General features: G+C 37.8%; 1 protein-coding gene across 1 annotated transcript; it reads left to right on the forward strand.

The window, feature by feature from the left end:
- The first annotated feature begins 3,668 nt into the window (after positions 1-3,668).
- Positions 3,669-27,361, forward strand: LOC103575645 (DNA-binding protein D-ETS-3). The gene is made up of 6 exons (XM_008555501.1): positions 3,669-3,715; positions 3,819-4,117; positions 18,207-18,266; positions 24,681-24,740; positions 26,275-26,512; positions 27,028-27,361. Exons 1-6 carry the CDS (start codon positions 3,672-3,674, stop codon positions 27,359-27,361), a joined length of 1,035 nt encoding a protein of 344 aa, XP_008553723.1. The 5' UTR covers positions 3,669-3,671.
- The last annotated feature ends 249 nt before the right edge of the window (positions 27,362-27,610 follow it).

Here is a 27,610-nt window from a genome sequence, read left to right on the forward strand (position 1 = left end):
TCGCTGAGAATCCTAGACAAATCCTAGACAAATCCTAGAGAAATCCTAGAGAAAACTTAGAAAAATTCATTTCGCTGAGAATCCTAGACAAATCCTAGACAAATCCTAGAGAAATCCTAGAGAAAACTTAGAAAAATGTACTTCGCTGAGAATCCTAGACAAATCCTAAAGAAATCCTAGAGAAAACTTAGAAAAATTCATTTCGCTGAGAATCCTAGACAAATCCTAGACAAATCCTAGAGAAATCCTAGAGAAAACTTAGAAAAATGTACTTCGCTGAGAATCCTAGACAAATCCTAGACAAATCCTAGAGAAATCCTAGAGAAAACTTAGAAAAATGTACTTCGCTGAGAATCCTAGACAAATCCTAGACAAATCCTAGAGAAATCCTAGAGAAAACTTAGAAAAATGTACTTCGCTGAGAATCCTAGACAAATCCTAGACAAATCCTAGAGAAATCCTAGAGAAAACTTAGAAAAATTTACTTCGCTGAGAATCCTAGACAAATCCTAGAGAAATCCTAGAGAAAACTTAGAAAAATTCATTTCGCTAAGAATCCTAGACAAATCCTAGACAAATCCTAGAGAAAACTTAGAAAAATTCATTTCGCTGAGAATCCTAGACAAATCCTAGACAAATCCTAGAGAAATCCTAGAGAAAACTTAGAAAAATTCATTTCGCTGAGAATCCTAGACAAATCCTAGAGAAATCCTAGAGAAAACTTAGAAAAATTTATTTCGCTGAGAATCCTAGACAAATCCTAGACAAATCCTAGACAAATCCTAGAGAAAACTTAGAGAAAACTTAGAAAAATTCTTTTCACTGAGAATCCTAGACAAATCCTAGACAAATCCTAGAGAAAACTTAGAAAAATTCAATTCACTGAGAATCCTAGACAAATCCTAGACAAATCCTAGACAAATTCTAAACAAATCCTAGAGAAAACGTGTTTATTATTTAAATAATAAAATAATAATAATGAATAAAAATATAAAGTAATAAAAATACTTTATTTAGAATTTCAGCCTTTAATTCAAATAAATAACCAATTAATTTAGAATCTCGAACCATTAATAAAAATGTATTTTGTAAATAATAAATAACAGGCTCGCTCCTCATGTGTCGCATGATCCCATACATTGAACCTATTGTCCGGTATTAATGGACCGTAAACATCGACTCTTCTCAAATGATTATTTTTTTTTCTCTAAATAATTTATCCTGCCTCCATACAAGTTTACTTTCACTACACTGAGACATTGTCCTGTCATTTATATGCCAAATATACACGCCTTTATCAGCTTCTATTTTCTATTAACTTGTATTAGAAAAAATTAAAGTCTCAATAGTAAAACGGCGACAATTTTTTTTCCAGGTGACTTTGGTGACAGAGAAGAAATTATTGCGAGCATAAGAAATTATTTAATTGGTTAACAACCACCCGTTCGAGCAAATCTCATCCGGCTCGAAGGACCAATATATACTAATTTTGAAGCTTTTAGATGTTTCTAGCAAGCAAACTCGAATTTTATGGATTTTGAGTTACTCGGACACCCTCTCTGGCTTTTCCGGACTAAATAATCGATCAACTGTCAGTTGATTTGTTGGTCAGCGATGCGTCTCTTCCGATTGAGGAGGATAAAGTGAGTCGAAGGCTGGCGATTCCAATAGAATTATTATTTGAATCAAATAAATATATTTATATTATCATTGTTATATATATTGAATGTAATTGCAGAGATGTTGGATCCACCCAAATGATTTTCAGTGGACTCGCTCCTTAGCATTCGCTTGCCACGAGGGGTTGAGAGCGCGAAGGGATGGAAAAGCAGGAGGGAAGGAGAAGCTGAAAACATTTTGTCTGCTGGGGCGCGCAGGCTCCGATACAGCCAATCGTCGGACCGCGAGTGATAACGACGCTGCCAAATGTGCGTCCGTCGTCGCTCGGCCGGTCCACGCGCGCTAACATCATCATCTCACCCCAGAGGTTTTTGTACATTGGGAGGCTTTCGAAGGACCACGGCATCGGCTCCAGGAGCCACAAAGTACCAACGTCCCTTCGTCCTCGTCCTCGTCCGTACGTCACACTACTCATCGCATTATTAAGCGCTGCCGTGATAAGTCGTGACGTGTGTCTTTACTTACATGTTCTACCGTATAATATAATACTCTGCGTACATGCATTAGTCTGCTAGCAACGTACGTGTGAACAGAGATATCTCATTGTGGTCGTGGTGTGATCATTGTGTTTTTATTATTTTTTTTTTTTACTCAACTCTCATTTTTTTTAGGAAGTTGATAAATTTATTTTTATACTTTTTTGTGGAGAAATCGAGGCATACTGAGCACACGGACTGGATTTATTACAAGCGACACCCCGCATTGACGGTAAGTTTAAAAAAGTTTTATAATAGCCGTAATGATAAAAATTTTTTTACAAAACTCAAGTATTTATTTATTTTAGTTGAATTTATATGAAAATTAATTTAATTATTTTGCGCACTCGAATTTAGATGAAATATAATTTTATTTCAGTGACATTAAAATATTCTTATTATTCAATACAACCGGGAGTCGAAGAAATAGATTCCAACAAAGATTGAACCATCGACTAGGTTAAATCGTTCTGACTTCCTGTTTTCCATGCGCCGAGGGCAGTTTGGGCGAAAATAATTCCCGTTTTATGTAGGCGAGGGTCAAAGTCGGTCGCCGAGAACGGTCAGCATCCGCGGGGGGTTGACGCCGTTCCTCATGCATAAAAAAATAATCCACATCGACCTCGAGGGTCAAGTACCGTGGAGTGCACAGTGCGTGCCGACGAAATCCCCACGTGTCCTCTTGCCCAGCAGCGTTACCTCCAACGCCGAGCTCGAAAACCCTCAGATCGGCTTCTAATGGCCCGCGGTAATAAATTTAGCCAATTTCAGTCTTTCATCTCGGTCTCCTCTCGCCTCGAATGGTTACACTGGATCAGCCAGAGACCATTCTTGTCGCACATATATGTATCCATACCTTTACCCATACTCGTACTCGTATCACTAAACTCACGCTCTCAGTTTTATTTTACGTGTATGTAAATGGGTGCGTAACCTGATGTAGTCGGCACACAACCAGCCAGCGATCAGCAGTGACACACACACTTCCCAGCACACAATGTACCGCTAGGTGTGTGGGTAATAAGTGTACATGTACATAAATATATACACATATTACGTACGTGTGTTATGAAGGAACGAGAACGAGAGTTGACTATGACTTCTCGTTTCTCTTGTCGCATCATACGTACGCGTGTATGCTTAGACGAGGTAGGCAGAGGGGTTTCCGGCGAGCGTTAACAGAGTAACAGAGTGATGTAATGAGGCCCGGAAGCAGGCAATTTGCTGGCCACGACGGCCGCAGTTGCGCGAGACAACCTGCCTAGGCTCCTCTTCTCTTCTCTACCTTATTCTTTTTACAACGGACTTTGTACAGGCTCTCGGCTAAAAGGAAAACTCGGAAAATTATTTTTTATACTGTGATATTTACTTGCTACCAATTACTGAGCGCAGTACCAATTGCGGGTCACATCGGAGTATCGGTTTTAATTTTAAAAACTTTGTTGTTTGTTTTTATCCCAGTGGTTTTGAATATTTTAGTGGTTTCAAGTTTTTATTTGTTGAGATGGCTTGCTGATGAAGTTTAAGAGTGGGAATAATGACAATACCGAAAGAAAACGGTACTAATTATTGTATTTTATTTTATTTTTTTTTTTTTTTTGTGGAGGGATAAACTTTGATATGAATTATAAAAAAAAATTAATTGTTAAAAAAACTATTTAGGGGGATTTTGGTGATGTACGACAGCGCTAGCTGTTCGTACTCGGGGGCGCTGGACTTGAAGGGTGCCTCAGGAACGACCGGTCCAACAGCCACTGGAGTGAGTGTCTCATCACCAGGAGTAAAACAGGAAAATTGGCCGTACAGAGGACTCGCGTGTGGCAGTACCTTCCAGCAGCTGAAGCAGAGCGTCGAGAAAGCAAAACAAGCACTCGCCGACCGCGGCGGTTATCTAACTGGAGCTTTTTCTCCGCCTCCACGTGTCAACCCCTCGACCATCTCGCCGACTGCTGCCATCACTGGTGAGTTTATTCATTTTTTTAATCACTAAAGTCTCAATTTTTAGTCTCGTCGCCGCGAGAAATTAGTTTTGCTCTCGGGTGAAATATAAGTTGATACAATCGGCAGATGTTAATAGTAAAAATACAAAAGATAATTTGTCATTTCCATTGAACGATTGCGGACGTTGCGATAAAAAATGTGGCAGTAGGAAAAGTGTCGCACTTGGCGGTAAATGCTCGTCGATTTCCGATTGTTTTTTTTCCTCTTTCTTTTTATTTTTTTTAAAATATTCTCACGACACATCTCCACCTACTCGCTGCTAAATATATATAAATATATATATATATAGCTCTTGTAGAATTTGCAGGAGCAAGAGAAAACACACAAGGACATTAATTATCCTGAGGACGTAAATCACGTTATCTGGCCGACGTTACTGCCACCGGTACTACACGATACGTAAATGTATGGATCTATAAACGTGTGAGTGTGGGAGTGTGTGGATGTAAAATGTACGACGTATGAGGACACCTCGTACGATAATAGTAGTAGTGGCCGTACTGGTGTACGCAGACTGGGAACGAGCAACTAACCGGGAACCTTAAACCCGCGCCAATATCCTGTCGCTACCTAGTCGATGCTGACAAAATTTATCGATGACTGTACGAAAAGTTTGTCTCGGTTGGACGATTCCGCGGCCAGTCCACTGTGACCGTGCCGCTGCGTCGACGGGATTCATCGCGGTTTAGAGGAGATACAGGACAGAGATGGAGATGGAGAGGAGTCTGGGTACGTAAGAGACACAGACCCTGTATTTTATTTATGCCCGTTCAAAAACAGACATTTAAATTCGCGGTTTATGGTTATGCCTTTGGAACACTTGGATACGTTTGGGTTTTTTTTTTTTTTTTTCGGCTTGAGGTTTTATTAATTTTTCAGAGCTATACTTCAATCTCTGGACGATTTATTTTTATAGCCATTTTTTTTTTTAAACAAAATCTCGAAGTTTTTTTGCTAAATGGATTTTAAAATTTATTTTACGAGTTTCAATAGAGATATTTTTGAAAATTCTGATAGAATTTAGTTGTTTTTATAATTTCTGTCGTTTACCAGAGGTGTGGAAATAGGAAATAAATGTCTGAGCAGAGGTGTCAGTTTTTTATCAGCGTCTGTTGACGGTCTAGAATATTTAGACTACACCTGCTGAGATAATAAATTTGTTCACGTTTACATTTAATAAATTTATTTAAATACATGTTGTTTTTTTTTTTTTTTTTAATTTATTGTAGTAATATTTGATAAAATTTTATTTTTGATACCTATTGAAAAATTTTTTTGAATAATAACTCAAATAAATATTTTTATAAAATTACTTTACTTAAAACTTTAAATGATTATTTCGAAAGTCCATTCACCAAAAGTTTTTAATAAAAAAAAATCTATAGAAACTTTTATAAAAATAACTTCAACTTCAAACAAAAGCCGAAGCGAACAAAAAAAGAATTTTCAAAGCAACATGTCAGGTAATAATTGAAAATATGTTCGATAATTCACTACTGTTGGGTATCTCTGAAATTAATCAAACGTAATCTGAATAGCTAAACTGCGATATCTCATGAAACGTCATTTCATAATACATAACAGTATCGTTGTCTGGTTGGTCCCCTGGCTCCAACTCCTCTGCTACACATCGACAATAATAATAATCCGATGGCTCGTCACAGTCGCAGCAGCGTCATCATCAGAGTACGTAGCGTAGCACCAGTCGACAAAATTCGTGCAGCCTCCGTGATTATGGCAAGATGGTGATAGTGATGGTGCTGAAGCGGGTCGATGATGGCGGCCGTTCTCGCGTCTGTGTATAACCAGTAGCTGACTGTAGAGCCAGCATCCCCCGGGATGATAAGGGACAGGGGAGTGGTTTCAGGGGTTAGCCGCTTGTGTATCCATGACAACCGACCGCCCCGCGGGAACTACCCTCTGAATCCCGGATATATGCTCCCTTCAACTTGCACCACTGCCGGCCCCTTCTCATCTCCGCTATACTTATACACTTCTCCTCCACATTCTACACGTACTCGTGCTCGACCGCCTTATCTTAAATACTCTTACTTAATACCGCTTACTCTTACTTAGAAAAAATTTTTCATTTTTTATCAGTTCGAAAATTTATTTTTAAAATTTGACTTTTTTTCTTGATGGGGAAGCAAAGTTTAGGTTTGAGTTTAGTTTATTTGACTTTTGGGTTGAAAGGAAATTGGGTTGTTGTGATATTTTAAATGGAGTCGTTGGTCATGGCCGCAAGAGCCAGTAGAGGATGATTTAATTAAGCGGCCACGGAGTCATTAAACTCGGACTTAATTTTAAAATCAGCTTGAGATTGTCATGATGTAGTTTATTATGGTTTTAGAGACTAATTCAATTTATACAATTAGTTATGTTATGATTAAGGATGTCAGACTGTCCCACGATAGAGACGCTCGTTATTTATGCGTAATTATTTTATTTTGATAAATATTTTATGTGAAATTTTTACAATTGGATGTAACTTCTTAAATATTCGTTTTATGGGAATTTTGTAAGAATACTTTTTTGTAGGAAATTAAATTTTCTAAAAAAAATGTATAATAGAAATTTTGAGTATTTTTGATAGGATGGGCGCAATTTTAATTTGAAGACTCGATAAAAAAATGGTATTTTAAATTTGAAAATACTTGATGTTAAAAAATAGTTGTAGCTTTTTAAATATTGATTTTATGGAAATTTCATAAGAATACTTTTTTGTACAAAATAAAATTTGCTACAAAAAATAACTGGAGTAATTTTATCGTATCTCGAACGGTTTAAGCAGAATTTTAATTTATAGATTTAAAAATGGAGTAGAATTGTCAGTTTTAAAAATAACACGGCTTGAAATGTTTAAATTTATCATTATTATGATTTAAATCCAGAATTGTTGAGCGTAAAAAAAAAGCATAATAGAAAAATAATGGACTGCGAAGTCTTTGCTTAAGTAAAAGTGTATAGGGTGACCAGGACGCGTTGATAATTGCCGGTATCGGTTAACCCGGGGGTTACGGGGACGTGCGTCCGTCCGTACTCTGCGACCCCAAGACCAGAGACCCTTAGCCTTCGGATGCTCCCGCTGTGGTGGTAGTGTCATCAATACCCCAGGAGTAATGGCATCACTGATAGTAGTAGTGAAAAAAAGTCTATACTCCCTTTTTTCGCGAGTTTCTCGCGCGCCCCTTCGTTTCCGTTTCACTCTCGGCGTACCAGCTATGATGGTAAACGCACCGGAACCATCTTCCCCTCGTTCACAGTTAAAATCATCATATCTTTTATACTCTAAGACTCTTTCATCGTAACTTTTTTTTTCTAAACAAAAAAATTTTTTTTTTAATTTTAAATCTCAATAATTATGCCAATAAATTTTTAATAAAAATTTACTCCAATTCAAAACCGACAATTTTTCCCGCAAAAAATTATCTCTATTTTATATACATAAAATTCTATATGTAAAACAAATAATAAACACTCGAATAAGTTTATTATTAAAGTAAATAAAAAAAAAAATAAAAGCCAACAATAGGTAGGATTTGAATGTATGTTGACTTAAAAATAAAATTCCATGTACCGTGACCGCAATGATTGAATGGCTGGTACTAAACAAGCTATCATCATCCCCTCGTCCATTTCACCCAGATAATTCATAGCTACACAGTACATTACTGTTCCAGTAGCAGTAGTACGTTTTCATCATTATTTTCTGCTCAAAGTTTATTTTTCTGTCTCACGATAGCTATGATGTGTGTGTGTGCCACATCACATATAAACTGAGCACCCAGATAGTGTGTGTTTTCAGTGAAATAAATAAAGTAACGGGTAGTAGAGTAGCATGAAGCCCACCCTATTGGAGTAAGAGCCTGGAACTTGGCTCATTGCAAGCCCCGTGACTAATCATTATAGTTCCGCCCGGGAACGGCAGGGACACACGACTCGGTTCCGCTTCCGGCGCGTGCTCTCTCTTGTGCTCGATCCGTGTATCCATTCTCTCCTCTCCTCTATTCCTCTCTTCTCTCCTCTCTATTTTCTCCATTCAACACCCTGTCATTTACCCACCCCGTAGAGCCCCTGGCATTCTCCACGTGCAATTCGATCCGTACCCTCCCGCGCAATTATTACGCGTTTCACAAAGACACGCGCGAATGTAAAGGGACGTCTGACGAGACCTTGCGTTATCTACTGCGATCATTTTTTATTATTATTATTATTATTTTTTTTTTCTACGGTTACTCCTCGGCGAGGTCTTTTATGCGTTTAGACTCTAGAGGGAGCGAATGCTTTTATTTTTAGTTAAATTTTTTTTTTCGAAGTATCATTACTCATTTAAACGCGTACTGGGTTAATTTTATTTAGGGACCGCGGGTACTGGTGGGTCTATAGTAGTTACTGTGGACGATGACGAGGCTAAAGTTGACGGTGAGAATTTAAATGCTTAGTGACTGTCAAATATTTCCGGGGACGGTCATTTTTTAATTTTAATTGAGGGGGAAGTTGATGTGGATGATAATAATGATAATGAGCTGAGCTTTTAGTTGTTTTATTTATTTATTTTTCTTTTTATGTTGGGGTGGAGGAAATGGGAAAATGTTCGTTAGCTGTAATCGGTTAGGAAGACCACGCTGCTGATGGTTTGTGGGTCGTGACGAGACCACTTGACGATCAATAACCTCGGGACGTTTGTTGGGGGATGAAATCTTTTTTATGCTTACGATTCGTCATACTATTGATAGATGGCGCTGAGTGTTATTTGTCAGTTTAGATAAAAATTTTGCTAATAATAATAATAAAAATAAAATTTATTAAGTAAAATTTGAAAGTTGGGAAATTTTAGATACTTGACTTTGAATTAAAGCTGAGTCGAAAATATTCAAGTTAAGGAAAAAGTCACTGAGAGCTTTTTTGTAGGAAATTTAATTTTTTACAAAAATGTATTGATATATATTTGTCATATTTTTGATAGTTTGGCCAGAATTTATATTTGAAGACTTAGAACATCAATAAAAGTTATTTTTTAAATTTATTTACAAATCGAGTACTTTAAATTAAAATTACAAGTTATTTATCAGAGATACGATGAAATTGTATAGGAATAAATTGATAGAGAATTAAATTTCCTACAAATAAGGATTCTATATATTTTTTCATAGACTCAATAGTTGGAAAGTTATTTTAATTTAAATAATTTTTTCATTCGGTAATAGACGTAAATATTAAGATTAATCAGACAATTAATTTTCAAATCTCCGGTGACTCGGCAGAAAAAGGTACTATTGACAAGCCACGCTCCTCAGTTATAACTTATAAGTTATAATGGGCACAGACGGGAAAAAAAGAGGGTTGAAACGAGAGAAAGTCATTACCCGGTTAATCATGCGTTATCGTGTGTGTTAAATGTTGCGTCAATGAAGAAGTGACTCTCACTATATACATCTATAACAAAATAACATAACACACATGTATATAACGACTAGGTAGGAGTGAGTCGGCCGTGGGTATAAAAAGCGAGTAAGGGCTGGGGTGGTTTCTTGGCTCGTTGTCAATATTGTCGAGCAACAGATCATGGGGCTAAAGATACGAGTCACGCCTTGATGGCTGTCTGACTTTTCGATAGCTTTTGATTTATACCATAAATACTCACACTCATACATACATACATATATGTATTTATAGATAACAGAACTGATAAGAGATAACATACATTTATTGATAGACGAACACGGATTAACGGACGATGGTGAACTACTCTGATTGGGTTAAGGACGGGCTTGTATGTGTCTGTGTCTACGTCTGAGTACATGCCACTGTTCATATATAAATATATACATACATATATATATATATATATATATATATATATATATATATATATCTAGCAGTGGATGTTCAAAGCCCAGGAAATTAATTGTCCGTTACTGGGGGGTGAGAACTACCACAAGCACCGAGATGTTAATTGAGTCGCTGATGAATACAATTGTATTGCATCAAACACAATATATTACATTTAATTTATTTTATTTTATAAATAATAATGAAAATTTTAGTAAATAAAAACAGTGATATGGTTTTATTTAGCGGGAAATTGTTTAAAGTTGATGGAGCAGAGATGGAATGACTGATAAAGTTTTAAGTGGAGTAAAAGTACGTGAGACTTCAGAGCATGATAAGCGCTCACTAACTGCCTGTGCTCTGTTGAAGGCACACAAAAGGCTTGCTGGGTAGTGGATAGTGTGTAGTATGGTATTGTAGATATCGGGAACATTGTCGTGGAAGCCTGAGACTGAAAAAAGTAACAAGAAAATAGAGGAAATATAAAGTGAGAGGAGGAGATAAAAAAAAGTCATCTGAGATTTGTGGAGAAGAATAAGAAAGCTCATTGAAAAGCACAGGATAGTGGCTAGTAGTTTCGCTAGTGTACGAAAGCACATTGTGTGGAGGGGAGGGGGGGGGATTGGAGTGGGCGAAAAGGAGAGACCGGTGTTTGTGGCGTCCGCTGCCGCCCCGGCCGCCGACAAAAAGGCGAGAGAATTTCCTGAAATCCTTTCTGAGGGGCTGATTGCCATCATTATCGTGGAGTGGGCGAGAGGGAAAGAACTCGGTGACGGAGAAATCGACGAGGGCGCCAGTGTCACGGTTGTAAGAGAGAGAGAGAGAGAAGCGATTGTAGGAATTGGGATAAAAGAGAGATGAGAGTGAAGATCGAGGACAGAGACAGACGATGACAATCAGTGGCATTCAGTTTGTGTGGCTGGGGTGAGCTTTTCTTTGACTACGAATCGATTTTAAGCTCGTGAGCTTATTCAACTTTGCAAGCTCGAAAAAACTTTATTTTAATTTTTCATCATAAAAAATATTGACATCGAGATTGTAGCTCATGAAAATTTCTGCCGGCTTAAAAAAAAAGAGAGCTTGTAAGCTCTGAGCTCAAGCTTTTTGAATTTGTAAAAAAAGTTGAGCTTGTAGGTTTGAAAAAAAGCTGTTGAGCCGAGTTTTTAATTTGGAGATCTGAGTGTGGAAATATTTAGTGTTTGAGTATTTAGACAAGAGAATCTGAGCTTAATAGCACGAAAGCTGGGTTGTTGGACACGTCAACGAGTCAGAAGCGCTCGGGCGGGGTGTTACGGCATTCGGTGGTGTGGCGCGACCGTCGGCTGATCGATGTGTCGCCATGACGACGCTTCGCCGCCAGTCATCCAACTATACCCCCATCTCCGTGTGCTACCGCAACCACCCGGCCAACCGTCGTCACCTTCTCCGCACACTACAGTCCTTACACACTCACCCGACTACCACCAGCAGGAGTACCACTACTTGTACTTTGGCTCCTGGAACTGCTATCTACTCTTCCAACTACCAACTACCAACTACCAACTATCTACCACCACAACTACCAGATAGTAAGACCGAGTCAAAAGTTATACACAGGATCTCTCGTGTGAATGCCGACACCGTTTAGTTGGTCGCGTTATAGTTTTGCGATCTCACTTGGCTGGGTGGGTTGCTAGCTGGATAGTGGGTGGGTGGCTGCTTAACTCTCCTCTGAAACTCCGCAGCAGCGACCACGGATCTTCCTACATGCTTCCTTCCTTCCTCGGACGACTTGAAATGGCACGGAACTCCGCCAGAGGAATCGTAATTGAAGATCGGATGTTCCCTTTTTGGTTAAAGAATCCGGACAATAAATGCTCGCCTATTTATCATCACTATCGCAAACTCTGGGAACCGATTTTACCTTAAAATTATCTCGTCACGATAAATAACTGTATGGGAGCTTGAAGATTCGGTTTGTTTATTATTCGGAAGGTGTGTACAGCAAATGGACAATGAAAATAATTAAATATACAGCAGACTAAGGGTGTCTGCTAACAAATCCCTGGGTGAGTCCTTCCCCATGGAGTTGTCTTCGGGCCGATGTAAATAATCGTTTATTGATTAACTGTTTGAGTGCGCAAGTCGAGTTAACTACAGCTAATCTCTGATTTGTAACGCCTCCTTCTCACCCTCCGCTCGACTCGTGACTCGAAAGCTTTCTCTCATTCTGGTGTCTCCCCGTCGCCGAGCAAGTGTTGGCATTACCGTTAGCTCTCCGTCTCGCTCCTCGTCCACCCGCTGACACCCCCAGCATCCTCGAGCGAGCGACCCGCTGCCTCTCAACCCGAGTTCTCACCCTCGAGCTCATACTTTTCGGGCTGGCACCCTCCGCTAACACGGAATTAATATCTCGCGAGTTAGCAAGCGCCCCCGGTTGAGTCCCGCTACCCCGAGCGGAAATGAGCGCGCGGATGCCTCTGCTGCTCTTCCCCGCTCGAAAATCACTCTTCTACTAACCCCCCTTTCCTCCCGACCTTTAAATTTTTCCCTCAATCCTCTTTTTACTCTGCCGCGGCACTCTTAATTTTTCTTCGTCAATTTTTCCCTCGGACTCTGGACGTTTTTTTTTTTTTTTACGTTCCGCACTCGCGCCTCATTTTTCTTTCCCCAAACCTCTTTCTCTCTATCATTCTCGTCCTCTTTTTCCGTTCCTAGATTTATTCGCTTATTTATTGTTACGTTATTTTTTATTTTTTTACTATTTCGCGTCATCGAAGGGGTGGACGTTTTAGGAAACAACTAAATCCTGTCACGTCCCAGACACAACAACGAGACGGTAATTATTTAACTCTACAAATTTTTATCATTTTCCTGCCATTTATTACTCTATCATTATTATTATTACAAAAATTATTTATATTAATATTTAAATTAAAATAACTTTCAAACTACTGAGCCTACAAAAAAACTTCCAGATCACTTTTTGTAGTAAATTCAATCCTCTATAAATTCATTTCTATGTAATTTTATCGTATCTCTGATAAGTAACTTGTAATTTAAATTTAAAGCACTCGACTTCTCAATGAGTAGAAAAACTTTAACTTTATTTATACTTTCTGCTCTTCAATCTTGAATTCTGGCTAAACTATCAAAAATATGACAAATATGTATCAGTACATTTTTGTAGGAAATTAAATTTTTTACAAAAAAGTATTCAATAATTTTTTTCATAACTTTGATAGTTTAGACACAATTTTAATTTAAAGTATAAAAAATTTCCATTTTTATTATTTTTTACGACGATAATAAAAAGAGAATTATTCATCAAAGGGTTTGAATAAAATAATTTACGGTCTGACAATAATTAAAGTAATTTAAGGGACTGAAAAATATGCAAATGCAATGCAATAATTAGGCATTGGGGTTATATGAGCCGAGTATCAAGTCGTCATAGTCCTGGGGTTGGAATAAGACAAAAAAAAATTAGATGGAGATGGAGTAGCAGTCGCATCCCTGCGGATGGAAGAGCTTTGTTTGAGGCAACGAATGCGTTCTTCCGTGACGTAATTGATGGTCGAGGAGTTTTGGCAGCAGTCACCCCGAGCTAGACACATACAACTTTCTTACTTTGATTTACAAGCCTAGTTTTTATTTAAAATTTAAGTTTATTGGATAAAGTAAGATATTTTTTTTATTTGTGGACGGCCTGGGCTTTGTGAGCCTGCCGCTAACACGCGGGCAAACATGTCACCGGAACATGTTTGCAAATGTTGGGTTTAAAACGCTATGCAAAGACCGTAGAAATCCGCCCAGCCGGGTTTTTTAAACTTACAAGGGCTACTTGTCACTTCTCCTGGAATACCTCGCGCTGAATAAATTCCAGACTATGTATACGAAAGATATAATAAGGTAATTCGATTTATTTTAAATTTACTTACTTGCTGCTTACTTATTTGCTTACTTACTTCGCTCTTATTTGATCATGAAAAATATATATACCATCGGAACATTTTTTTTTTACTTATACATTTTATTTAAATAAAATTTCATTCAATAGACAGATAAAAAAATTTTTATATTTTAAATTATCAATGAATTTCAAAAATATTTAATTAAAAAAAAAAAAAAAAAAATTTAAGTGAATAGTCAGTGATAAAATTTTTGACAGCCATGAGAAAGTGTTCAATTAAAAAAAACTGATAGAGATATCTCGGTGTCCATAAAAAAAAGTACAATAATTCGTTAGGCAATGGAAGAAATAATTAAAGAGCTCTGGCCGGGGCGTGGGCAATCGAAGTGGATCAGCATATTGTCCCGATAATGTTTTACATTATCTGGCAGGAGATAGGAATCTCCATATGATCGACAACTTAACCAAGGCTTGGTTAACAAAGTGGTTGTTCTTATCGCGCTACGGGTATTGGGTATCGGTGTCAGCACCCTCTAGCACATCCACCCCGTTATCCCTCCTTAGCAACACATTCGCCGGGACTGAGAGAGAGCAGTCAGTAGAAATCTGGGTACTTGTCTCTCGTATCTAACCAGCAACTGCCTCAGCTATGCGTCTCTCAGAGCACAATAGTCCGCCCGTCATGTTTCATGCCACACAATGATATCCCCATCCTCCTCAATCCCTTTCACTGGCTCTGCTCGCCCGAGTAGTACCGGCGTAATGCTACTGTGTTGCCGTATCTCAAGATAATGTGCGCGAATCGCAACCCTACACAACAGCCATACAGTAAGTACCTACGATTTGTGTTCTGTGCATGTGAAAAAAAAAAAAAAAAGAAAGAAAATTATTATTATTATTATTGGTGGCATTCAGACAAAGCTCGACTTCGATTAGGGCGCTCTTACCCACAATTTTACTTTTCCTCTTCCTCATTCCCATCTTGTTCTACTTATCCTCGTCAGCTTCTTTATCTCGCATTAAAAGTTTATCCTTTTGTCTTATCTCAACTTGCTGGCATTCTATTCTTTACTCAGCAACCCAACCGGCTTCCAATTAAGTCGAGACGAGGAAGTAGAGCCCAGAGCACCCGAGCCACTTATTACCTACTGCTTTTACCACTCGAGCTTCAAGACATTTATTTTTATTTTTATTTTTATTTTTATTTTCGCTGTGAACAAATAAAAATTGTTTTTAAGAAAAAATAAATAAATGGAAGAAAAAATGATTTTTGTTTGTGGACTGACCGGAAAACGCTAACATATTTCATTTATTTACTGTTGGAACTCGAGTGTGAGTGTGATGAGAGAGAGAGAGGGAGTGTGAGAGTGAGTGTAGGAAAAGTAGTATAAGAGCTGATGATGGTAGACATGCACGCGGACACTCGAGAGCGATCGCGCGTTAAATGCGCCGCCGGGCGTACGCGGTCGCGTGTCGGACGCGTGCCATACATTTGATACTGGGGTTCTGGGTGGATGAATGTGTGTGTGTGTGAGTGTGTGTGGATGTGGACGGATAGATCAAGATAAACGTGTAGATATGGACGTATGTAGTTCTGTTCCTGGAGTTGTAGTCGAAATGATATGGACGCGTACCGGATGTTGGACGGGAACGGGCCAGGCTGGGGCCTACCGGGTCTACTCAAGCAAGACAACTTTTAGCGTGAGTAATGGCTCTGTTGGGAGCTGACTGAATGACCTGGTGCCTTTTCGCATTTCAATCATTTTAACTACTGCCTTTTACGCTATTAATTATTTTTATTTATTGTTTGTGCATTTATTATTATTTTCATTTGGTTTGCTAATGGGGACACATTTTTTTTACTCCACATCATCAATCTTCAGTAATGATTTTTATTCTTGATAAATAATTTTTTTAAAAAAAATACCGAGTCCGAGTACAGGAAAGTTTTATTTTTTAATTTTTATTTACTGATAATTTAATTAAAATTTTTCGCAAACTTAAAAATTTCAAAGACTAAAAAAAAAGTTGGAATGATCGTGATGAAGCTCTCACTCTATACTAGAGCCATTAGCAGCTCTGGCCTCAAGTAAAACCCTTGGTCGAAGTAAGACAGCAGCTCGTAGTATTAGCATGATCCTCATGAAGTCATGAGCGGCACCCGGGATCCGGAAGAAATCGAGCAAACTCAAGATCCTCTAACTCGGTGTCTTTCGGGACAAAAGCCACCACCTGTCGTGTCGGGTGAATGGTGAATGCTGAACAGATAGGTGGGTTTCGGTCACAGAACCCAGCAACGGAGCTTTTATCTTCCTTAAGCCCCAAGCCAGCTCCTTATTCTCTCCACAGCCATCACAACCTAATTTTCATAGATCCAGGACAAAAAGCTTGCCACTGCCTGAGATGGCGCTATCCTCATTAACACCAGTCGACACACCGCGCGCAGACTCGTGGCGGAAGAGCACGCCCCCGCGAGAACCACCAGGGACAACCACCTCCGTGTGTGGCCGGGCATACACACTCGCACACTATCGCCACTAACTCACCCCCCGAGCCGACTTGTAGAGAATCACCCCCGCTTCCATCCCCGCGGGCTTAGGAGGCGGTACGTTCGTTGCATACCCGATATGCTGGCTCTTCCTACCGGTTTTTCTCACCAGTGCTTCTCGGTAAGGTTCACGACGATGTTCGTCTTCTTAGTCTTGCCCTTGGACTCTTACTTATCTAGTGACAAGTACTACTCATACTCGAGCAGCACCCAGTAGAAAGATTAAACTGTAAACAATCGCTGATATATATTTATCCAGACATGGGTATACAATTTTAAACAGTTGTCAGTAACTTTGTGGAGTTTGTTGGGTTTTAATTTACCTGGGGACAGACGTGTGTGTTTTTAAAACCCGGTGGTAAAGACATCTGGCGGCGGTGGAGGTGCCATCCGCCGGTGGCGAGATGCTTGACCTCAAGAGCAGCGGAACTACTGCTGCTGAATTACCTAGGACCACTGCTTTTACAAATTTATCTATGCTTTTTGCTGGTATGTCTTTATTATTATTTTTATTTTATTATAAATTTATTTAAATAATAAGTCATAATTTTTTTAATAAATTTGGAGCCAAAAAAATTTTTAAAATAAGTTTAGAGTAAAAAAATTTGAAAAAAAAAAATTATATGAATTTTGAGTTAAAATTATTTTTAAAATAAAATTAATGAATGAAAATATATATATATATATGTATGTATATATTATTTAAAGTGCTGGTAGTAATTATTTAAAGTGATTTATATATATTTAGCTGGGAAAGGAAAAGATAAAAAAATAATAGTAATGGTAATAATGGTAGCCAAAGTGGAAAATAAAACTAAGAAAGGGAATAAACACTTTACTTGAGAGATAGTTACCCTTGATCGTGGATGACTGTGAAGCAGTAATGCAGTAATGTAGTAATGTAGTAATGTAGGAGAAGGTCGTGGACTCATCTCTGGTTGCATTAACGAAACCCGAGGCCATTAACGGAGGCTATCAAATAAAATCAGACAGGGGCAGCAGAGGCGAGAGAGCCACTGGAGGCATAACTCGGACGGTTTGTTTGGCAAAGACCGAATGTGTACGCAGACTTGCTCACCCTAGGATCACATTTGTACACACGGGAGCCCACCCTCGCAGCAATCTTTGACCCCGTCGCTCGCGCCAATAACTGCCAAATGAAAATATATCTGTCCGCAAACACACCGCCGGCTAAGATTCCACGGTCATATATATATGTGTACATTCTGTGGAAATTGCTCGTTTGGGAATATTTTCTTATAAATATCACCAAAATCGATATATTTCTCACTGATAATAAAACAAAAATTTTTAATCGAAAAACTCGATGACAAATTTCTCACCTTAAGTAGAAATTTTTGTTTCATTTGAAATTACGGTCAAACCGTTCTAGATACAAAAAAACTGTAAGAGATCTTTTTTGTAGGAAATTTAATTTCCTACAAAAAAGTGTCAGTACAAAATTTTCATAAAATTGATAATTAAAAAGTTACAAGTGATTTTGTAAAAACAGATTTTCGAAATAGACTTAATATTTTTTTTACTATGTTTTCAAATCAAAATAACTCTTGAACTATCAAAGATACAACAAAATAACATGAAATACTTTTTGTAGAGAATAAAATTTTCTACAAAAAAGTATTCTATAAAAATCCCCATAAAATAGATATTTAAAAAGTTACGTCATGAACAAAAATAATTTTCATAGCAAAATTTAAAATTTCCCTTAAAAAAACAATATATATATGTATATATTTATATATATATTTTTTTTCAGATGCAAGCAGTTCCTACAAAGGTGGCTGGAGCCACGCCACTTCACCGGGTCCCGGGCAGGGTAAGTAGAAATCTAACCATTAGCTCCAAAAAAACTGAACAAAGCTTTAGCTAAAAAAAATTTAACGGCCCTCGAAAAACTTGAGCTCATGTTTTTCCAGGTCGCACCTCGAAAACACGCAAACAATAGTAAAGACGAATGTCTGCCTTGATAACAATTGCTTCGGGCTCGAGTACTCGCTCCCATTGGAGCTTATCAGCCTTCAAGTGCTTTCCACTCTTTCATTTCATCCCAACGTTTTTATCTCTCCCACTCCATTCCGCTCGGAAAATCTATAGCCGTCGCGGTTTTTTATATTTTTAAACATTTTCATATCTTGTCTACACTTTATACCCACTGAGCACAATATATTCTTCAACCTAGACCCTCAGCCTCTCCACCCACACCCACGGCCATAGCCACAGCCTCAGAGATAGTCGGAGTCATAGTCACAGAGCATGAGAATAAAATAAAAATAGACCAGGAGGTTTACGAGTTACGTATACGTAACAGGGCGTGGGCGTCCCAGCGCTTTGTGGCGCGTTCAACCGCGGCCCCTTTGTCATTCCTCAGCCCCCCAGGGACTTTCTACACATATATAGACGTAAATGTGCACAGTAGAGAGGAAATTTACCTCTGACTCCTCTCCACCAGCGGCAACGCCAACACCAACATCAGAGACAATCATCCCAAAGATCAGAGCCATGCCCGCGGGCAGTTATAAACGGCTTTAGCTTATACTTGCCATGCTTCTGTGCTCACGTCCCTTTGACTGGTATCTTTGCATTGAGTTCATGTCACTGGCACTCACCAGGTCCCTTTGGTCTTACACCGCGACACCCAGTTATGAACCAACCGGGTGATAACTCAGCCCCAGGCCGACCTGGACATCCACAGTTAGAACTAAAGGTGTCACCAAAGCAAGAGTGGGGTCTTTGCAAATTTAATTTTCACCCGACCCATGACTAATGTCCTCTGATGATTTCACGGCTCGCTGTTTTGGAAAAGTAAATGGAAATTTTTATTATGAGAGCGAGTGGCTGGATCGGGCTTTTTTTTGTATTTTTGAACCTCAGTAGAATAGAAAGCAATCAAGAGTTGCGTGCCGTGGATTTTTAGTGTTTCAAGCCGGCCTAGGGCCACGGAAAGATAATTACCGAGCAAAACGCGTGTAAGCTCGTTTTATAACCTGGGTATACGTTGAGTTGAACTGAGCAGAGCTGGGTTGGCTCTTCAGAGGCTCTGGTGCTCTGGGGCTGCGCTTAGTAGGGTATCCGGTATCGCGTGACTATCTTTTAGTTGACTTTTGATCGGAACCCACCTCACCTTGACACCCCGGCTAATAACTACTCCAAACATTAACACGTACGCCGTTACGAGGTGGGTCCTTGAGTGTGTGAGTGTCTGTTGGGGTAGTTAGGGTAGCTGGGGACTGACGAATCACGACCCCAACTAAAAAAGTTAATTGTATGATAGTTTATTATTTTTTATCACGTGTTCTTTTATTTGGTTTACATTATTGCATACCAAAGTGCCCAAGTTATACACTTTGATTTATTTATAATCGATACTAGGGCATAAATCACAGCAAAGTTTTAAGTTGCTCGTGTTTTTTATCGTCTTGTTCGAGGAAACTGCCTAAAATTATAAATAAACTGATGATTGATTTCTTTTTTTTTTAATTAGCTTCGGAATACTTTGGGGTATCCTGTTCTGATTTGTAAGTAATAGGCATGGATTTAAAATTTAAGGTATAGCCTCTTTGAATCTGAGTGTGGCTTTAAAGTCTCGCGTTGGCTTTTTTTCAGTCTGAGGATTCGGTGAACAAAAGTAAAAGTTAAATGATAAAAAAAACGAGCGATTGGTGATTGTCGAAGCGTGTAGCATATTGGCATGAGGTATGAGGAAGTAGAGTGAGTGGGTAGTATGAGAAACAGCTTTAACACAAGTAGACTCAATATACAATATATCGTTCTATTCGGGTATGATAGTAACGGGGGTCGAGGTTTAGCAGTGGCCACTCAACCGAGCAAGAGTGAAAGAGAGTAACAACTACACGCCGCGGGGGTCTATCGCCGCTTATATTATGTCTTCGGTAGTACATACACGGTCACGTGCCTATGCGTGACACGTTCACGCATCGCCAGCCGGGCTTCGACTCTGCTCCCCGTCATACATAACAGTATCGCTTATTTTATTCCATTCCATCCATTCTATTCTATTCTTATTCACGCTACTGCTCTGCGTACTTTTACTTGGCGCTTCCTCTTCCATTCTACGGAAAATGTAGCCCATCTCTTATTCTTTCCCAGTCCTGAGAATCTGTCGCGGGCGTTTACACTTTACAAGCAACTTTTCTGCCCGCTGTTCTTTTCCCGTTGACTTTTGAATCTGATGAGGTTCAAAATGAATGTTTTATGAGAGTTAAGTTTTTATCTATCGGAGCCTCGGATTAGTGGGCGGAATAACAATCGATGGAAAAATGGATGGAAATATAGACGAAATTTACCATAAAATCAAAGTTGCCCGGCCGGAACAATCACGGGCTCACGCTACGGCCACTATCACCTGGCCACCGCTGACCTCACCGAGCGTTTAGCATAAGGGTGGGCCAAACCTCGCGTGCATATACCGGAATAGATTATGTATATGTATGTGTATGTAGAAAAATACTGAGTGAGAGGGACAGGGAATGAGAGAGATTTATGTACGCGGGCCAGATAGTAAGGCCACACTCTGGAGTTGAGGCCGGAGGACAGAGTTCGCCGTGCGTGACTGACCACTTGCCCTCTATCTCTATCTGGCTAGAATATATAATACATAATAAAGTTTGTATCCAGTCGATGCATAGGCTGAGTGGAGAGATAGCTGGGATTATTGTTTCAGTGAGTCGGTGTAATGATGTTATTATGCATAAGTTACTTTTTATAGTTGTGTATTACTCAGTTTAGGGGCTTTTTTTAATTTGGCTATGCATGAAAGGGAATTTATAATTTTTGTGGGAAGGCTACGGTAGAAAGTTTCTACAAATCATCTAGAAGTCTGAAATAATTATTACAAGTCTTGGAAAATATTCTAGACACTTTGAATAATTTTTTCGAGCCTTAATAAATCATCTAGAAGTCTTAAATAATTATTACAAGTCTTGGAAAATATTCTAGACACTTTGAATAATTTTTTCGAGCCTTGATAAATCTTCTAGAAGTTGCAAATCATTTTTTTAAACTTTGGAAAATCATCTAGAAGTATGAAAAAATGATTACAAGTCTTGGAAAATATTCTAGACACTTCAAATAATTTTTTCGAGCCTTGACAAATCTTCTAGAAGTTGTAAATCATTTTTTTAAACCTTGGAAAATCATCCAGAAGTATGAAAAAATTATTACAAGTCTTGGAAAATATTCTAGACACTTTGAATAATTTTTTCGAGCCTTGACAAATCTTCTAGAAGTTGCAAATCATATTTTTAAACCTTCGAAAATTATCCAGAAGTATGAAAAAATTATTACAAGTCTTGGAAAATATTCTAGACACTTCAAATAATTTTTTCGAGCCTTGACAAATCTTCTAGAAGTTGTAAATCATTTTTTTAAACCTTGGAAAATCATCCAGAAGTATGAAAAAATTATTACAAGTCTTGGAAAATATTCTAGACACTTTGAATAATTTTTTCGAGCCTTGACAAATCTTCTAGAAGTTGCAAATCATTTTTTTAAACCTTCGAAAATTATCCAGAAGTATGAAAAAATTATTACAAGTCTTGGAAAATATTCTAGACACTTTGAATAATTTTTTCGAGCCTTGATAAATCATCTAGAAGTCTTAAATAATTATTCTCAGCTTTGAAAAAAATTCTAGAAGCTTGAAATAATTTTTTTAAGCCTTAAAGATATATTTAGAAGTTAATTTTAACATTAAATTAATTTTTCATTTGTATATAATCCCAATTATGGTGAAATAGTAATTGCATAATAAAATAACTGATTTGTAATTAGTAACAAGTGTAAATTAGCCGTAAAAGTAATAAAAAAATCCCTCGAGTAAGAAAATAACCCTGCGGCATTGTCTATTGTCACAGATGCTCCTTAAGTAGCAGTTGGTGTCGGCAGGTCAAACAATTGGATTGCTTGTTGATTGTCACTATCGCCATGAGGTCTCAACACTCAGTAAATAATTTTCGTCAGCTTATATTGTAGGAATTTAGCCGTCGGGTTCCGCAATCATTACCGCCCGAGGCATGAATTTAAATGAAAAAAAATAAAAGTCTTGTACTCTGTACACATTTAAGCTTTGACTCGACAACTTTAAGCTCTTTCGGTCTCTGGCCTATTGTAACAGTATCTGGGCATTCACAAGCAATTACGTCGGGCGGGGTAATCCCGTTACGGCACTACAGCAATCTCCACACACGACCCACACCCTATGTTACAACGTTTTTTCTTCATATTCACATGTGTACTTTTATATATATATGTATACATATATATGTACTACTCAGCTTTACTCAACTACGGAACCGTAACATAAAAATAAAATGCCAGCAAGGAGACAGAGGATCAAAGGAACAGAGTCAGTGCCTTTTTATACTTTACTTGGCTCTGCTTGGCTTTCTGTGTTCTCTGTTGTCGCACTCTTCAGACGCCTTTTCTACTCACAATACTGCTACTTTCGTACGCGACGCTCAACTTAAGACGAAAATACTGGCTGGCTGTTTGAGGGCTCGTAAAAGCCAACGATTCGCTTATTCTACGTGTGTATGTTCATCATGATGATGATGATGATGATGATGATGAAAACATGAGGACTGAGCTTTCACAGACTTTAATGGCGAATTTAGTCTTGAGTATTTTAAATTTATACGTTTTTTTTTTTTTTTTTTTTTTTTTTTCAAGTTGTCTAATAACTTATTTCATTAATTCAAATTAATATCAATTTTTTGGGGGGGTAGTTAAATAGCCTAGTGTAAAGAGAACAGCTGTTGCCTTTCTGTTCAAAAGTCTTACACTTTTTGTGTGTTGAATTGATTATTAAAGCCATCTAGATTAATTTTCGAGGTATAAAAAAAATATCTAAAGCTTCTAGAATATATTTCAAGGCAAGAAAAAAATATCTGAAGCATCTAGAATATTTTTCGAGGGTAGAAATAATTATTTCCAGCTTCTAGATGATTTTTCGGCACTAAAAAAAATATCTGAGGCTTCTAGAATATTTTTCGAGGGTAGAAATAATTATTTCCAGCTTCTAGATGATTTTTCGGCACTAAAGAAATATCTGAGGCTTCTAGAATTTTTTTGGAGGGTAGAAATAATTATTTCCAGCTTCTAGATGATTTTTCGGCTCTAAAAAAAATATCTGAAGCATCTAGAATATTTTTCGAGGGTAGAAATAATTATTTCCAGCTTCTAGATGATTTTTCGGCTCTAAAAAAAATATCTGAAGCATCTAGAATATTTTTCGAGGGTAGAAATAATTATTTCCAGCTTCTAGCTGATTTTTCGGCACTAAAAAAAATATCTGAGGCTTCTAGAATATTTTTCGAGGGTAGAAATAATTATTTCCAGCTTCTAGATGATTTTTCGGCACTAAAGAAATATCTGAGGCTTCTAGAATTTTTTTGGAGGGTAGAAATAATTATTTCCAGCTTCTAGCTGATTTTTCGGCACTAAAAAAAATATCTGAGGCTTCTAGAATATTTTCCATAGACTTAAGAAATGATTATCGCTTATTTCAGTCACACGAAATTTCGATCAATTAAGATAATATCATCGTAGAAATTTATTTAATAAAAAGCTCGTGTTTCCGCGCGTGGGTAAATTAAAGCCTAATAAACAATAACATCAAATCTACAATAGTAATAGATAATTTCAGTAGACATGATCACAAATCAAGGGGCATTGTGTTGTCTAACCAAGTTTATTACCACTCGTAATGTCCGTGTGACGAATTGATTGGTAATATATCGATCTCGTCACAGATAAACAGCCTCCAGTGACGATTAGCGTCCGCGCCGAAAGCTTTTACCAGCGATCATTTTTCGACATTTACTCAAAAAAATAAAAAATGAAGGAAAATAGACTAGAAGGTTAATCGAGTCTAGTAAAGTGAAGACAGGGAGTAGGAATACTCGGTCTGTTTGCCTACACGAAAATCCTCTCTAACCGATTCTGACGCTCGAGCGGTTTCACTCGCATCGCCCATCCAGCTCCATACATTCGAAACTAAACTTGCACACCTACTTCCACAGAGTACGCTCTCATATAGATATAACTCTTGATCTAGCCGAGCCCTTTATCGCATTTTCACTGAAAAGTAGCAGACTATTTTTTACAAACGCTCCTAACGAGTGGACTCAAGACTGTTTGACCTCTCGTCAAGTCTGTCTATTGATTTTTTTTATTATATTATATTTTAAAAGGATTTTATTTTTATTTCCAGGCTATGGAAGTGGATTGTCCAAATCTGCTCTTGACACACATTCACATTTACGACAACCTGGTGAGTTTTTTTCTTTATTTACAAATAATTATTTGCTACAAAAAGAAAAAAAAAATAATTTATCCCTCGTAAAAATCCCATTGACTTAATTATTGAACGTCTGATCTTTTTTACCCCACACGGGATTCGAACCGTGGACTTGGAGGTTGTTATTAACTCGTAAATGAATTACTGTTCGATTTGGCCGTGGCTACTGCTCGAGTTTAGCAACAAAAACTACAACTCCAGCAACAGATTTACCCAGCATTGGACTTAAGTCCAGTCTTCCCCATACTAGATTTTCCCCTCGGTTTTATTATTATTTTTTTTTATGCTCAGCAATCATCGGGCTGCCGAGCGAACAAATTGTCCGACTGTTCTTTTGCTTATTTTTATTTATAAAAGAAAAAGTATTTGGTAAAAATATCTGAGGAGGAAATTGACAAAAATTATTTTATTATTTAAATGGTGACTGTGATAATTGTGACAATTATTATTGAAAAAAACTTAGTACATTAGCGCCCGAATAATCTTTTCTCTGCTCAATTCTCTTTCAATTGAAATTATTATGATCCAAACGAACTCCTCTATTCTATTGTGGGGGGTTGCGATTATATCCTTTGTACAAGTCGCTCTAGGGTCCTTCATGAACTCCACAGTAGTAAGCGACGCTGATGACGCATTGTAAAGCTCTCGACCGAGAGAGCTGTCGCTGCTCGAGAGAGAATGAGAGAACAAAACAGATACTGAAACACAACGCATAACCCCCTTGTCCCCTCAAGTTACACACGTTACATGTTACATGTGTAGCACCGTAATAAATAGGTATTTCATCACTAATTTTATAATGTGTGGTTTTAAAGTTAGCGATACACCGCCCAAATTTTATTTTTACTCGTTATTTTACTTAGGTTATTATTCAGTGAATATTTTATATCGAATCGAACCCAGCTTTCAATTTATGCTGATACTTATACCCTTTCATTTGAAATATGATTAAATTTTATGTTCATTTATTCAATTTTTGAAAATTTCCCAGTTGGCATCAGTTACTTTTGGCTATAAAAAATTATGTTTTGGCTTTTTTTCTACAAATTTTTTTTTAAACCTCATCTAGACACATGCAGGTTGATGAAAAAAAATATTCCAACCCTCGAAATTTTGTACTTTTGTAATTAATTAGCTTTTAAGATTCATAATGACCAAATTTCATTATGAATCAGCTTTACGTACTTTCGGCTGTAAAAAATTCTCTACTGGGTTTTTTTGAATGATTTTTTTTTTAATTCTGATCTACATACTCCCGAAATGTTAGAAAAAAATATTCCAGGTTATTTTATTCGGTAGTTTTGTAATTAAGTAGCTTTTAAGATTCATAATGACCAAATTTCATTATAATGGAGTTTTGTTACATTTTCGGGCATAGAAAATTTTTTCTACTCAACTACTAAAATTTTTTTTTTCTCAATCTGCATAAAAACATACTCGTTTGAAATAAAAAAAATGACAATGACCAAATTCAATAATATAATGATATTTTTTGTTTGCTTACCAGATCCATATCAAATGTTCGGCGCGACCAGCAGCAGACTCGCGTCCTCAGGCTCCGGGCAAATCCAGCTCTGGCAATTTCTTCTAGAGCTTCTCTCAGACTCGAGCAACGCGGCCTGCATCACCTGGGAGGGCACCAACGGGGAGTTCAAGCTCACAGATCCTGACGAGGTCGCGAGACGTTGGGGCGAGCGCAAGTCCAAGCCTAATATGAACTACGACAAATTATCTCGAGCACTCAGGTAATTACCTCCCCACCCTAAACCCCAACCCTCATATTTATTATTATTATATATACATATATTTATAACCAAATAATTAAATTTTTATACCGAACAAAAAAAAATGAAAAAAATTTCATTAACATTTGATTGGGTTGTAAAGGGACAAATTTCAATCACGAAACAGTTGCAGCAGCAAAATACCTTTGGCGAAATGTTGTCGGGTGGTATATGAAATGAAACGATCGGTATGAAGGCGGAGGCACTATTATTTTTCGATCAGTTTCCCCGATTGGATTACCCACCCGTCGCGTTCCTTTTCATTCTGTCTCTCTTTTCAATAATTTCTGTCTATCTATATATAGATACAAACTTCATCCATACATTCATATATATATTGAGCTTTCACAAATTTATATAACGTATTTTCAATATTATTTTTTCATATTTTTTTTTCTTTACAAGTTTGAAATTGAATTTGTTTAAAATTATATTAAAAAAAAAAATAGTAATTTGTATCGTTGGTTGATTTTCAGGTACTACTACGACAAAAACATAATGACAAAGGTGCACGGCAAGAGGTACGCCTACAAATTCGACTTCCAGGGACTCGCGGCAGCCACGCAGCCCGCGGCGGCCGACCCCGCGGCGTACAAGTACCAGAGTGAGCTCTTCATGTCGGGGTACGGGCACGCGAAGCTGAATCTGATGCCGCCACCAGCAGCCTCTGTGTCGGTCTCGGTCCCTGGTGGTCTTTTCCAGTCGGCCTCCAGCTACTGGAGCAGCCCCAGCGCAAATCTGTACGCGGGGCACCACACTGCGTCGGGGCACGTGCCTCCGCATCTCGGCACTTACCCTCATTACGCATGACCCACCCCTGAGCACTGGGGGGCACTCGGTACGCCGCGTTGAGGCTCAAGTCTCAATAATAACATTTTAAATTTTAAATTATATATATTTTCATTTTTTTCCTTTTTTATATAAATATAATAATAGTTTAGGATTTTTTGGTGTTTGTACTTTTAATGATTTTTTTTTTTATTTTATTTTATTTTTTCAAATTGTTTTTTTTTAATTTTTAACTTTTTACGCTTAAAAAAATTGTTGAATTTTTTCCAA

This window comes from Microplitis demolitor, chromosome 6 (genome assembly GCF_026212275.2).
Source record: "Microplitis demolitor isolate Queensland-Clemson2020A chromosome 6, iyMicDemo2.1a, whole genome shotgun sequence".
In the NCBI taxonomy this organism is placed as follows: domain Eukaryota; kingdom Metazoa; phylum Arthropoda; class Insecta; order Hymenoptera; family Braconidae; genus Microplitis; species Microplitis demolitor.